The sequence below is a fragment of the Hemiscyllium ocellatum genome, chromosome 7, assembly GCF_020745735.1.
Source record: "Hemiscyllium ocellatum isolate sHemOce1 chromosome 7, sHemOce1.pat.X.cur, whole genome shotgun sequence".
Taxonomy (NCBI): domain Eukaryota; kingdom Metazoa; phylum Chordata; class Chondrichthyes; order Orectolobiformes; family Hemiscylliidae; genus Hemiscyllium; species Hemiscyllium ocellatum.
Genome location: NC_083407.1, coordinates 37,874,884 through 37,890,176, shown reverse-complemented (window position 1 = coordinate 37,890,176; position 15,293 = coordinate 37,874,884). Strand labels below are relative to the sequence as shown.

Sequence of the window (15,293 nt, the reverse complement as noted above, 5' to 3'; positions counted from 1 at the left end):
GACAGTGATGGGAATTTGAAGCTCACTGCCTGTAAGAGTGGTAGATGTGAAACAATCATAACATTTAAGAAGTATATAGATATGCACTTGTGATGCTAAGCTATACAAGATTATGGACAAAATGCTACAAAATAGGGGAGAATAGATGTTTATTTTTAATGGTGCAGTTTCTGTGGGGTGAATGCTCTTTTTCTGTGGTGTAAACCTTGGGACTCTATATTTGTATGAACTTTCTAATGAATCATCAGTATGTTCTAAGGGTAAGTAACAGTTAATGATAACTAACATTAAAAGCACTGATAAACATTTGTCAAATGTACAGAACCTATTTGCTGAAGACGGAAAGTCCCTTTTTAGCAGCTGTGCCACAAACTGCAAACAGAATTTTTAGAAAAATACTTAGGTCACTATGAACTCCTTCATGTCAGGTTCAAAAGGTTAACTGTGACAGTTTGTGACTTGGAAAGTACCTCTCAATCATGGTCCTTGTCAGTGAAAAACACTTACACTTTCACACTTGCAAGCTACAATTTCTATGATTCACAGTAGAATATTCTTTTTCCCAGAATTTATTCTGTTTCAGTTCATATTTCTTTACATAGGAGTTGAAACAAATACCTGTTTGATAAAAAGTTCAAAATCTTAGATGTTGCTCTTGCACTTTTACTTGATTTATTCTGCTGAGGCTTTCTTCCTGATGTTAGATCATATATACGGATTGATTTTCTCGTTGGAGGTGATATTTATCCTTACTCCCGGGTGTTAATCTAGTGTAGTAGACTACTTGCACGTTTTATAGTCTGCCTGAATTTCATACATTGATTTGCTGGAATGTAAATTGGGGTGGCATGGTTACTCTGTGGTCAGCACTGCTGCCTTTCAGCATCAGGGACCTGAGCTCAATTTCACCCTTGTGTGACTGTGAGGAGTTTACATATTCTCCTAGTATCTGCGTGGGTTTTTGTCAGATGCTTTGGTTTCCTCCCACAGTCCAAAGATGCACAGGTTAGGTGGTTTGGTCATGATAAATTGCCCATAGTGTCCTGGGATATGCAGGCTAGGTTGATTAGCTGTGGGAAATGCTGGAATAAGTGTGGGGTGGTGGTTGGGGTGGATCTCAGTGGAAAGCTTTTTGGAGAGTCAATGTGGGACTGGATATTTCCACATTGTAGGGAATCTATGATTCCTGAATTATCCTGCTCAAAAAGAAAATTGCCTTGAACCTGAAAACAGGCATCCAGGCAAATCAAAAGACAGACTCCATTGTCCCTGAGGTCCCATTTATGAAGATCCAGCAAGATTCAAGCTAAGAAGAGACTAATCAAGCAAAATTCAGAATTCTAAATTAACATTTGCTTTTAATTGAAAAAAGCCTTTTCTCCTACATATAAGCATTTAAGTGCAGTAACTAATTGGAAACCAGTAGCTACAAAATAGATTTCAGCAAGGTAATAACCTGTTCCTGCAGGTTGGCTGAAGCTGCTGCTTTGTTATCTGAATGTATAATGATGTCAGGTGCAGTGTAGTTCTCCTGCGGGTTTAAAGCTTAAAGGTCAGTTTTGCTTGCTTGGCTCTTTGCCTGAACAAACAGAACCACAGAGCACCAGAAGCATGCTGTGTCCAAAATGTGCATTAACCATATATTTTCTGGTTGTTGGACTCATATATATGGACTTGGTGTGCACAGATGATTGTGGCAGCCATTAATTGCACTTTCAATGTGGTTAACTCTTAACCGGCTTCAAAGCGGTCTTGCAAGTCACTCAGTTCAAGGGGGCTGGAGGAATGGACATCAAATGCTGATCTAGCCAACAACAGTCATATCTCATGAGAGAAGAAATAAAACACTAATTTGATGTCACTGGGGCCCATTTGGAGCTCAGCACTTCAGTCATCACCTTCTCTTAACTTCACACATTCAAACATGCGGCAGTAAAGAACATCTACCCCATTCATCAACCACTTACAGGCTCATCAACCATTCATAGGCCTTTGGCTGGTAGATCTCTAATATCTATTGCTTCAGGTGTTTGATGCTTTCCCACAGTTCATTCAACTTGTAGAAATCTACATTAATTGATACGGCAGCTGCTACAGGAATTTTTATTGCCTTTAAGACTTCTGCACGTGGTAGTAATTTCCAAACATATGTGCTCTTTAAGTATTCTGCATAGAATAAATTGGGGGGGGGGGGGATGAGCAGAGGTTACTCAGAGCAGGACAAGTGACTTGAAGACAAAGGAGGAGCAGAAGCTGAGCTTTTGGCTGTCAGTGTGAAATCATTTGTGTGTCCCTATCTTCACTCTGTTCTTGTTAATCCTCTATGGCCTGGCCTGGTTTGATGATGCTTCATGGGAATCTGAAAACTAAAATATATAAGATTGAAATTATGTTAAGATGATAGAAAAGTCAGGTGTTTGCTTATACCTTGTGCAGCTTGTAACTCAGAAGAATGTTTTTAAAATAATTTTATTATTACATTAGATGTGATTTTCACTGGCAAGCCTAGCATTTTTAAATTTAGATTTGTTTTATTGTCATGCGTATTCAAATACAATGAAAAGTTTATATTGTCACCACACAAGGTATCATTTAGGAACAAGTACCGAGCTACAGAATCTTAAGAACACGGTAGAAAGAAAGAACAAAGTTAAAAGTTAAACATTGCAGTAATTATTAGTATTAAATAGAAAAATGAAGAAATAAAGCTAATGTCAAATATTAAATTGGAAAGTACTTAGCCACGTCTGAACTGCACTTCCTACAGGGGCTCCGATCCTCCTCTATGCTGTGCTTTCGTCGCACAGTTCATATCAGGAATCCCCTCACGGGGTCTACCATTCTGCAGCTGAAGAAACCACTGCTCCTGTCGACTCCCCCAGAGTATCGATTTCAGCCTCCCGCACTGCCATGGCTGACTGACACCAATCACAGATGTTGCCTTCTCTGCCAACTGCAGAGGCCATCCTGCCATTAAAAGCCAATGCCACTGCCACCACCTCGAGTCTTGTGCTGGTGCTATCACTTAACTCAGGACTCGCAATCACTGCTGTCAGGTGTTTCCTGAAGGCTCACTCCTTCTGTGCTGGACTCACTGTCCTCAAGCAACTGCCTCCTGCTGCTGCTACCATGCATGCTCAGGAAGCCAGGCTTGCTGTCACCCTGTCAAGTCTGGCAGAAGGCTTCATCGTCAGCCATCACTGAAGCAACCATGAGGAATGACTGCAGACGACTCTGTGGCCTCCTGGAACCTCATCCGAAGCCTGAACTAGGTGTTCAGGCAGCACTAGACCGCCTCAACAGAAGCCTCAAAGAGCCTGAACTCACCTCCGCCACTGTTGCTTGGACTGAGTTCATGCTGTTGAGCCTACTTGTCACTGGGATCAAACTCTTCACCAAGAGGTAAGTAAAATAGAATAAAAAAGAAAATAAAACGGGAGAAGAGAGAGAGAAAAAATAAACAAACAAATGGTGCAGGCAAGCCCCAGGCTCAGAAGCCCTAATCTGCTGCCGGGTTTTGCTCCCCATCCCTAATTTTACTTGACATAATTGGCTCACGTGGTAGACAAGTCAGAGGCTGGAAGAACACAGCAAGCCAGCAGATTCAGGAGGTGGAGAAAGTGAGGACTGCCAATGCTGGAGATTAGAGTTGAGAGTGTGATGCTGGAAAAGCACAGCAGGGAAGGCAGCATAAAAGAACAGGAGAATCGACGGTTCGAGCATAAGCCCTTCATCAGGAAAGCTTTTCCAGCACCACACTCTCAACCCAGCATCAGAAGGTGGAGAAGTCAATGTTTCATCTATAACCTTCTCCAAAACGGAGTGGCTTGTGAGGCTATTTCAGTGAGTATTTAAGCATCAATCATGAATTGCAAATCTGGAATCTCAAGGCTGTGGAATGATGGGCTTATGGGATAAGAAAAAAGAGGATGAGAAATGAGGATGAGATTAGTGTTTCACCTCTGCCTATAACAATGGCCTCCGGTTTGGTATTCTAACAATGATTAGTACCATTTTGCTGATATACCTGACATGTTGAATATTTGACAGTGTGTGAAACCTGTGAAGTTTGGTCAGGAGCTTTGTGCAAGTGCCTAGTGTGTAGGCTAGGTAAAACATATGAACTTCAGGCAAGAATCCTGATTGATAGAGATTGTTAGTTAGTTAGTGGTAGGGTTGTGGTAAACTGAATATTGTACTGAATAATAATATATTACCAAGGCAAGTGGTGCAGTTAGCAGGCCATTGTATTTAAAATTTCATGCACTTGCCCTTGATGTGTGAGATCATTGAACACCATTCAAAACTGTATGCACATCCTTGGGTTTCTTCTTGACATTGACCTCCATACCAACGTGCTCCCTCAATCTTTTGATTAGAATTACTTCCTGTATAATTCACTATATTGTCAAATGACCCCACATCCTTTCCATCTCCCTAAAGCAATGCACCCTTTGCAAGCCAGCCTGAAGCAGAATGTTAAGTGGTGAAAGCAAGTTACTGCTGGGTGCAGTCCAGTATATGCTAGCTGTATAATATCATTATAATGAGCAAATAGCATGAAGTTAACATGTTGCATGCATGTCAACTTATAGGTGCAGGTACACAGCCCAGTACCTTGCACTTATTTCCCAATTTAGCTCCCAGTGAGTTCTATTGAAGTTGCTTTGAAATCAGAGGCCTGCGTTTCTGCATGTTTTCTTCTGTGGCTGACCTTTTCCTGTTTTCCTGTGGTCTGGGTTTGATGTTTGTTTTATTTTTGATTCTGTTTTTGGTCTGCTTGACTTCCAGTTGGTTTGTTATCTGTCTGGCTTAGATGGTTGAGGGTAACTTAAAATGTCTGGAAGCAGCAACGGTAGAAGCAACAATTTTCTTGTGATGCGCTTTTTAAACATATTGTTCAGAAACATGGAGGACAGGAGGAGATTCAGCTCCTGAGCTATGGCAATAAGATGGTTAAGGAGGTAAGATGAGCCTGGCAGCAGGCCATGTCATCACTCACATAACAGTGAAAAGCTTATGGCTCCATTGCTGGAAGAAATTATTGCTCTTAACAGGGTTATCACAAGATTGTGGGCAGCACAGTGACTCAGTGGTTAGCACTGCTGCCTCACAGTGCCAGGGACCTGGTTTCGATCCAGCCTCAGGCGACTGTCTGTGTGGAGTTTGCACATTCTCCCTGTGTCTGTGGGGGTTTTGTCTGGATTCCTTCCACAATCCAAAGATGTGCAGGTTAGGTGAATTGGCCATACTAAATTGCCCAGTGTTCAGGGATGTAGAGGTATGGTGCATTAGTCAGGGGTAAATGTAGGAGTAGTAGGCGAATGAATCTGGATGGGTACTCTTCGAGGGTCGGTGTGGACTTGCTGGGCTGAAGGGCCTATCTCCACACTGTAGGGCTTCTTCTCCTAAAATACCCAATGATAAAAAGTCGGAGGTGTCCTATGTATAGGCAGTCATTTAATCTGTCATTTAATATTTTCTCCAGATCTTCATAGAAGAACATGCAATGAGACTATAAGAAATAGGAGCGGGGTAGGCTGTATGGCCCCTTGAACCTACTCACCATTCAATAGGATCATGGTTGATCCAACACTGTCCTGCCGATTCCCCTTGATTTCCCCGACTGATCAAGAATCTATCTCTTTCAGCCTTAAATATATGCAAGGTTATTCTAATTTCTGATGTGCTGGTGCACTGGAAGCATGTCATTTGTATTATTGGTGAGGTTTCTTGGTTTCTTTGTGTTGGACATTATGGAAGTGCTGTGAGATAAGTTGCCATTAAGAGGTATCCCTTCAAATGTCTGTAATTCTTCACAGTGATTAAATGGCAATTACTGTTAAATATAAAAGTTAAGTGGAGAGGTAGACCATTCGGCTCATCTAACATGCTCTGCTATTTTGATAAGGTCATAGCTGATCTGATCATGCCCTCAACTCCACTTGCCTATCTATCTCACAATAACTATTGATTCCCTTGTTGGTCAAGACCTATCTAGCTCTGTCTTAGGAGCATTCGATGACCACCATCTCCGTTGCTCAGAGGGTCATGAAGTGGGCAAGTCTTATTTTGGGTGGACATTTAACACTGCCATTTAGCTAAGGAACAAAAGAAAATATGTAATATGCTACGAGGAGAAAACTAATAAGCTTTTCAATGAAGCACACTTGTCATTGTGTACTTCAAACTGGAGGTCTTGCGTGACCAGCACTTTTATTTCCACGTAATACTGCTTTTTCTAACCTTTTGGATTGTTGTAATTGGGAAGTCCTGCGGTTGTGAAGTAACCTGCGAATATAATGTAAATATTGGCTCTTTGGAGCAAGACATTACTCACCTGTTAAATTCTGATTGGACTGCTGACTGACTGGGGTGAATTAAATATTCTGTTCTAGTGCTATACTCATCAAGCAACAAAAAAAAATTAACAAGAGAGGACCTTGACTGACAGTGGCAACATGCCTGCCTGGAGCATAGCTGAGGTGCACCTGCAATATGTCAAATTCACCAATCATTCTGCGGGATTGAAGCCTCCCCATGTATTTCCCCTATTTAAATTCCAGAGAACTGCTGTGAAGACATTCTTTGAGGATAATGTGCAATTGGGATGAATGATTGTCCTCTCCTGTGATTCCTCAATTGTCAAAAATCCAAATAGTTCCTCCTGTTGATTCCTCTATTTCCCCCTAAGTATTAGAAGAAACCTTTATTTACACTGAAGGCTAAGGTACCTTGCAAATGATCCTTAGATGGCTCACTGAATTTTAGCTGCACAGTACTTCTGCAGTGCTGCAGCAGTACAGATAAATGCCAGACAACCTTTGGCTTTAACTCAACATTTCTTATTGCTTCCTCTTTGTAGCTTTCTAGTAATGATGTGCTGCCCATGGAGAAGGCAAAGAGGAACTATTTCTTTCCAAGCTCCTGGAAAGTTTGAACATATTGGTTTAGTTTGCTGGGAACAGGTACCTACTTATGAATGAATGACACTTCCAACAAAGATAAATGAGCCACTTTAGTAGCTGTATCACTTACCTTGTTTGATAGTGTAGCGATTCGCATACTCAGGACAGTATTTTTTGAAAAATCCTTTCACAGAATCACATTCAGACTTTATGTTTTGGGGTTTGCAAACGCATGATAGTTGAGTACAGTCTTTACTCTGCCAATTATCAACAATCTAAGGAACATACTGTTTGTTTTGATCAATAAATCTCTGATGGGTGGTTTATGTCTTGCATTGCTGCAGCACTGAAACTCTTAAACAACATTGCCCCACTGTAAAAGATGATTCTGTGATTGGGCTTATATTTGCTGCTGTTATGGCCAGACATGGATGAGGTTCCTCAAGTTATTAGGGGTTCCGTTGGGATACCCTAATGTGTCAAGCTCTGTGCAGATAAGAGCTGAACTGTCTATCCTTCTTTCTCCTTCAGCTGCTTTGGTTGTTTGCAGCAAGATTATAAAGCACTTCTTCCTTGTGGATACCTACCTCCCAGATCAAATGAATTAAAAGAGTTTTAGTGTTGCATAGAGTCATATTGAACAGAAACAGACCCTTTTGCCCACCATGTCTATGCCAACTAACAAACTCCAAACTACACTAATCCCATTTACCTGCACTTAGTCCATTGCCTAGTATGCCCTGACATTTTGAGTACTTATCCAAATGTGTTTTTAAATGTTGTGGGAGCCTCTATCATGCTCTCAGTTAGCATGTTCCATATGTCTACTCTCTGGATGAAAAATAAATTCTCAGATCTCCTCTAAACTATTTGGTCCTCACTTTAACCTTATGCCCTTTGGTCTTAGACACATTTGCCATGAGGACAGCATTCCTCCAATCTACTCTGTCCATGCCACTTGTAATTTTGTCAATCAGATCCTTTCTCAACCTCCTCTGCTCTCAGGAAAATAAACCCATTCTATCCAGTCTCTCATTATAACTGAGACTTTTCAACCCAGGCAACATACTGGGGATTTTTTTTTAAAGAAATCAATTTAACCAGAGTTTCTTGTAATAACAAACTAGTAACTTTATCAGTTCCTCAATGCAAGTAAAATAGTAATGCAACAAATGCACACAGATGAGAAAAGAGAAATGGGTCCAAAAGTGATAGACATTAGCTATACAAGTCAAACATAATGGGTAATTTCTGATCATCAGATAGCTAAACTGTGAATTTCAGGACTATTGGCATAGCTTTTGTTCATTTCCTTTTAACAGTGGCTTACAGGTGGCACTCAGAGTGAGAATCCTTGTTTTGTCCTGTTAAAGGAAAACTGACTAATTGACTCTAGTATACATTACTTTACCCGTATTGTAGGGTATTTAGTGAGCTCTTTGTCTGTTACCTTTGCAGCATGCTAGTGCTTGAACCCAGGCTATTAACATGAGCTCCGCAGTTCACAAGCATACTGTCTTCCAGTAGTACACACTTGGCCTTGTGTATTCCCAAAAGGAAAAGGCACAAAACACATGTCTAATTGAGACTATTGTCTTTTATCCCATGATGTTCACAGTCAGAAATAACTCCCAGGAGATAACTGTTTGTGGTACATTTCTTCCCTTTTCAATCCATCCTGTCAAAGTTCCTTGACATCCCATTAAGTGTGAAGTTCTTGGATCTTGATCTCTAGTAAGCCACTGAAAGTACATCCACAGTCATTTATGTTGCTTGTTTTATTTTCCTGTTTTTGACTACTTAATGTAACATTTTTAATTTAGAGCAATATTTGTGAGGTTCCACATTCAGCAGAGATTATGTCTTTTTTTTAAACTTGATATTAAATGATCAATATGTCTACAAGTGATCTGAAGTTATGATCCATCATCATGACACTATATGCTGCAAGTTAATATTGCTACAAGTTTAGAAATGGCTCATTCAGTGCATGCACGATCATTATTTTGTTTAGGGGTGAGCATTGTTGTCATGAAATATTTCAATTGTAATACCAGGTGACTGTCACCTAACTGAGTGGTCTACATGGAGTTCATGCCAGCTGATTTGCCTGGATGGAAAGAGATTTGAAACAATTGGTCGTCAAACCCGTTCCAGAGCTGTTATTGTCCAGGCGTTGGAAAACCAGGCTAACTGTCCTGCACAAATGTGGGAGGAGCGGCATTGCACAGGTGAGAACAAACCAAGAAGGTTGTTGCAAAATTTGTCTAAAAAATGTAATTGTCAAATTTATCATCAATAATTTGTAAAATAATTAACAATCAATTCAGCTTATTTAACATTGGTCAATGTAATAACACACAACTGGATTAAAAGGGTGTGAATCATGAAAGTCAAGATACATGAGCCCTGACAAATAGTTGTCTACACCATTTGCACACCATTCAAACTGCTTTAATTGACCAACTATAATTTGGAATTGATTACAAAGATTATGCAAAGCTTAATGCCTAATTTCTAGAATCTTTAACACTTTAGACATTAAGAATATATGAACTTAGCCTAAGATATTTACTTTTTTTCCCTTCCATCCCACAATCAATGAAATTTCAAAATTAGGCGAGGGATTTCTAGGAAGGAGTTGTTTATTTCTTACACTCACTGCATAATCATTTTGAGTCTTTTCTTGCTTGAGGCTACTGTGGGAAATCAGCCAATTTCTTGTCAAGGTTTCCTTGTTTTGCCAGATGGCAATTAATTTAATGAAAAATTGTTCTATCTTTTATGTTGCTTGTTTTATTTTCCTGTTTTTGACTACTTAATGTAACATTTTTAATTTAGAGCAATATTTGTGAGGTTCCACATTCAGCAGAGATTATGACAGTTATCTATATTAGAATTATGAGTGTGGTGAGAGCAGAACCAAAAATGAAACATATTAGCTAGTGTATCCATGCTATTTTTATGTATAGAATATGGTAAATCATTGATGATTAATATTTGTTATGAAGCCATGCTTTATTTTGAAACAATGACTTGATGAATTTATTACATGGATTTTAAAAAAAACTGAAGCTACTCTTGAAATCACTGTCTCAGAGATAGATGAACATTTGCACCACCTTACCTCCTACATTCCAAAAGCTGTGAAATGGAGTCAAACTTCTACAAATACCGGCCAAGAGATATTACCTCGAAAGAGGGTGAATGGGGCACTTCTCCTACTCTATTAGCAAAGTACTCTGATAATCATTTGGATTAAATTAGACTACCTACAGTGTGGAAACAGGCCCTTTGGCCCAACAAGTCCACAGTGACCCGCCGAAGCGCAACCCACCCATACCCATACACCTAACACTTGGGGCAACTTAGCATGGCCAATTCACCTGACCTGCACATCTTTGGACTGTGGGAGGAAACTGGAGCATCTGGAGGAAACCCACGCAGACAATGTGCAAACTCCACACAGTCAGTCACCTGAGGCGAGAATTGAACCCGGGTCTCTGGCGCTGTGAGGCAGCAGTGCTAACCACTGTGCCACCGCATCGCCCACAGTGGTTACTCAACTTAGGACAAACTATTAGAATTAACCACTTGGTCAAATGGAATCCAGATGTGAAAAGAATGTGCTTGGGCATAATCTAAGCATGAAAGGCAGGCAATTGGAATCCATTAATCATGACCAAATAGGATTGATGGACAGTTGGAGAGGGTCATGGGACTGTGTAACCTTTGTGTGTTAAAGCACTCATTCTCTCTGTAGACAAGTGCACAAGAAAATTAAAACCTGATGAAGCAAAATTCTGAGTAGGCTGTGAAAGCTTGGAGTCAGTCTGTTGTGTGGCTATCCATATGTCTCAGGAAAGATATAAAAGAAACATAGAAAAAACAAGCAGGAGGAGGCCTTTCGGCCCTTTGTGTCTGCTCCACTATTCATCAAGATCGTGGCTGATCATTCAACTCAGTAGACTAATTCTACTTTATCCACATAACCGTTGATCCCATTCACCCCAAGTGCTATATCTAGCTGCCTATTAAATACATTAAATGTTTTGGCACCAACTACTTACCTGTGGTAATAAATTCCATAACCTCACCACTCTTTGGGTGAAGAAATATTTCCTCATCTCCGTCCTAAATGGTTTACCCCAAATCCTCAAGCTGTGACTTCTGGTTCTGGACACACACACACCATTGGGAACATCTATGCTGTCCAGTCCTGTCAGACTTTTATAAGTTTCTATGAGATCCCTCCTTAATTATCTGAATTCCAGCAAAAGCAATCTTAACCTAGTCAATCTCTCTTCATACGTCAGTCCTAACATCCCTGGAATCAGCCCGGTAAACCATTGCTGCACTCCCTTGAGAACAAGAGCATCCTTCCTCAGAAAAGGAGACCAGAATTGCCCACAATATTCGAGGTGTGGCTCACCAAGGCCCTGTATAACTGCGACAATACATCTCTGCTCCTGTAAAGTCAACCTGGCAATTGCTGCCTCCAAAAGAAAAAAAACTGACCATCAACATTACCAATGTCCTGAATCTAGATGCCAAATTCCTCTTTAATTACACTCCACTACATTGTCCTTAATTGAAATTGCTCAAGTTATCCTCAGATCCTGTAACTTATTTGGGTGTGTGCATGGAATTTGGAATGCATTTATTAACTTACTTAGGTCAGATAAAGTATAATAAATGTGATTCTCTTTTCTTTAAAAACAAAAACCTGCCTACTGTGATAGTATCAGAATTATGGGTGTAGTAAGAGCAGAACTAGACTAGAATTAGAATTTCTACAGTGTGGAATCAGGCTCTTCAGCCCAACAAGTCCACACTGACCCTCTGAAGAGTAACCCATCCAGATCCATTCCCCTACATTTGCTCCTGACTAATGCACCTAGCCTACACATCCCTGCACACTATGGACAAATGAGCATGGCCAATTCACCTAACCTGCACATCTTTGGACTGTGAGAGGAAATCAGACCACCTGGAGGAAACCTATGCAGACACGAGGAGAGTGTGCAAGCTCCACACAGTTGCCTAAGGCTGGAATCAAACCCAGGTCCCTGGTGCTGTGAAGCGCTGGTGCTAACCACTGTGCCACTGTGACTAGCTTGAGTAACCATGCTATTTTTATGCGTAGAGTGTAGTGACTCATTGAAAATCGATATCCACTATGAAGCCATGCTTTTAAAAAAATGATTTTCTGAATTTATTGCCAGGAAACCATCTTTTGTGTATCTTTTGCAGTTAGACAACACAAACATGCAAACTAATGAATTAAAAACATAAACAATTAGCTTGCTTGAGTGCTCCACCATTCAAAAAGACCCAGAGCTGAAACCTTTTTTGGTTCCACATTCCCACTTCTCTTTCATAACTTTTGATTTTTTTGCATAACAAGAATCTACTTATCTCAACTTTGAAAACATTCAATTAACCAGCCTCCATGCTTTCTGAGACAGTTACAAATTTGCTCAATTAAGAGGGAAAAAACCTCATCCCTGTCCTGAAAGGGTAACCCTAATTTTTAAACAGTAGTACCTAGTTTTTGACTTGCCCACAGAGAAACGTTCTTTCCACATCTACCTTATCAAGATTGTTCAGAATCTTATCAATTTCAATCAAGTAAACCTTTACTCTTCTATACTCAACTATAAACAAGCCCAATATGTCCAACCTTTCCTCATAAGATGACCCACTAATTCCAGGTGTCAACCTAATAAACCTTCAGGGAACTGCCTCCAACTCATTTGTACCTTTCCTTAAATAAGCAGACCAAAAATATGCCCACTATCCATGTTGTTTTGTTACTAATGTCCTATTCAACAGAAACTTAACATCCTTAATTTCATGTTCAAATCCTATTGCAATAAAGGATAGTATTATACTAGCCTGCTTGTGGTACCTTCATACTAAGTTTTTTTTGTGAATGATGCACAAGAACACCCAGATCTGTCTGCATCTCAGAGCTCTGCATTCATTTTCCATTTAAATAATACTTTTTTTCATCCTTCTTGCCAAAGTGAAAAGTATTATATTCTACCACTTATACTCCATCTGCTTGCTCACTGAACCTACCTCTTCCCACCTGGATCCTCCTTATGCCCTCTTTATCACATACTTTCTGACCTATCTTTGTGCCATCTGCAAATATAGCTGCCATGCATTTGTTCATAAGAACTAGGAGCAGTCTTAGGTAATTCAGCCACTTGAACCAGCTCCAGTATTTTATATAATCATGACTGATCTCATCTCAGCTTCAACTGCAACTTCCTGCCTGCTGACCATAACCCTTCGACCCACTATTAATTAAAAATCTGTCCGTCGCCTCCTTAAATTTATTCAGTGTCCTGGTGTCCAGTACCCTGTGGATAGTAAATTGAGAGGTCATTCCTACTCATCTCTGTTTTAAATCTGTTACACTTAGTCTAAAACTATGACTTCTCATTCTTGATTACCCATGAGGGGGAACATTCACTTTACATCAACTTTTTAAAATCCTGTTTAACATCTCAGTTAGACCTTTTCTTATCCTTCTCAGCTCTAACAAGTATAGGCCTAAATTGTTCAATCTCTCTCATAGGACAAGTCTTTCTTCTCTGGAATTAACCCAGTGAACCTTGTTTGAACTGCCTTTGATTCAATTACATCCTTCTTTAAATAAGGGGACAAAATTTGCCAGCAGGACTCCAGATGCAGTCTCACCAATGCCATGTACAGTTGCACAAACTCATCCCTACTTTTATACTCCATTCTTTTAGCAAAAATGCCAAAATTCCATTTGCCCTCCTTATTACTTGCTGTACCTGCATAGAAGCTCCATGTCATTGATATAAATAGTAAGAAGCTGAACTCCGCAGTACAGTGCCCAGTGGAATTCCACACATCACATTCTAACAATGTAAGAAAACATACTCTTTGATATTTTTGCCAGCCACCTAAGCTTCTGTCCATGCTCATGGTAACCCCAATACTATGAGCTCTTAATATGTGCAGTAGCCTTCTATGTGGCAACTTATTTAATACACCTGGAAACACACGTACAATATGTCTACAGGTTTGCTTTTATCCACAGCACAGGTTACTCCTTCAAAGAACTTGAATACATTGCTTTAAAATGATTTAAATTCACAAAACCATGTTATCCCTTCCCAATTACCTCAGGTTTTTCTGGGAACCCAGCTGTATCCTCTTTAATAATCAATTCTGAAACCTACCCCATGACAGACATCCAGCTAACTAGCAGATCATCTCCTGCTTTATGCCTCCCTTGTTACTTGAATTAAAAAATTACACTTGCTACAAAAACAGAAAGTGCTGGAGAAATTCTGCAGGTCCAGCAGCCCCTGTAGAGAGACAAAACAGGATTAAGGTTTTGAGTTCAGTGATCTTTCATCAAATCAGATGCTGCCAGATCTGCTGAGTTTCTCCAGCATTTTCTGATTTTTGCTTCAGATCCAGCATCTGCAGTTCTTTGTTTGTAGTTATATTTGCTACTTGATGGTCTGATGAAATCTTTTCTGAGTTGAGTTAATTTTGGAAAATTAATACTAATGCCTCATTAGGCACTACTTTTAAGCCATGTGATGATATCTGTTGGAACCAGGGGATTTGTCCACCTCAAACTCCATCAGTTCATTCAGTAACATTTCCCTAGTCTTTGTAATTTTACCAAATTTCTCTCTATCTTTCACCTCCTGATTTACAGATATTTCAATTTTTTGCATTGTATATAGTGAAGATAGATCCTGAAATTTGTTGATTTCATGTTCCATTTCCTTATTATCTATTACTAATGTTCAGTTTTCACTCTCAGGGACTCACCCACTTCACTTACATTTTTGCTTTTTAAATGCCTGTAGAAACATTTGCTATTTAGTTTCTATTTATATCAAGCTCTTTTCATAATCTAATTTCTTGCTCTTGATGAATCAGCCATTCTCTGACATTCTTTATAATCTGTCTAATCACCTGACCTGTCGTTCAGTTTTGCATAATCACATACATTTTCCTTTAGCTTAAAGCTTTCCTTAACTTCTTAGTTAACCATAGATGGTGAATGCTCCTTTAGGATTTTTCTTTGTAGCATGAATATACTTATTCTCAGTATTCTGAAGTATCCTCTTAAAGATCTCTTTTGATCTATGCACTAGTGTAAGATTTCAGTTCATTTGAGCTTGCATAGTTTTCAAGCCCATGTGGTTGCCCTTATTTAAGTTTAATATACCCTCTCAGACCCACTCATTTCTTTTGAAACTGAATATAATATTTAATAACCTGTGGTCTTTGCTACCTAATGGTGCCTATACTCTGAGATTGCTAATTATGTCTGTCATATTACATATTACTAGGTCTACCATAGCCTGCTGTCTGGTTGGC

General features: G+C 39.7%; 1 protein-coding gene across 1 annotated transcript in view; it reads left to right on the top strand.

Annotated features, from left to right (window-relative positions):
- The window catches only part of thsd7ba (thrombospondin, type I, domain containing 7Ba), a 578,787-nt gene that overhangs the window by 503,066 nt on the left and 60,428 nt on the right, over nucleotides 1-15,293 (top strand). Inside the window, exon 22 of the mRNA XM_060827743.1 lies at nucleotides 8,966-9,139. Within this exon, the coding sequence (XP_060683726.1) occupies nucleotides 8,966-9,139 (174 nt within the window). The remainder of the gene's footprint in view (nucleotides 1-8,965; nucleotides 9,140-15,293) is intronic.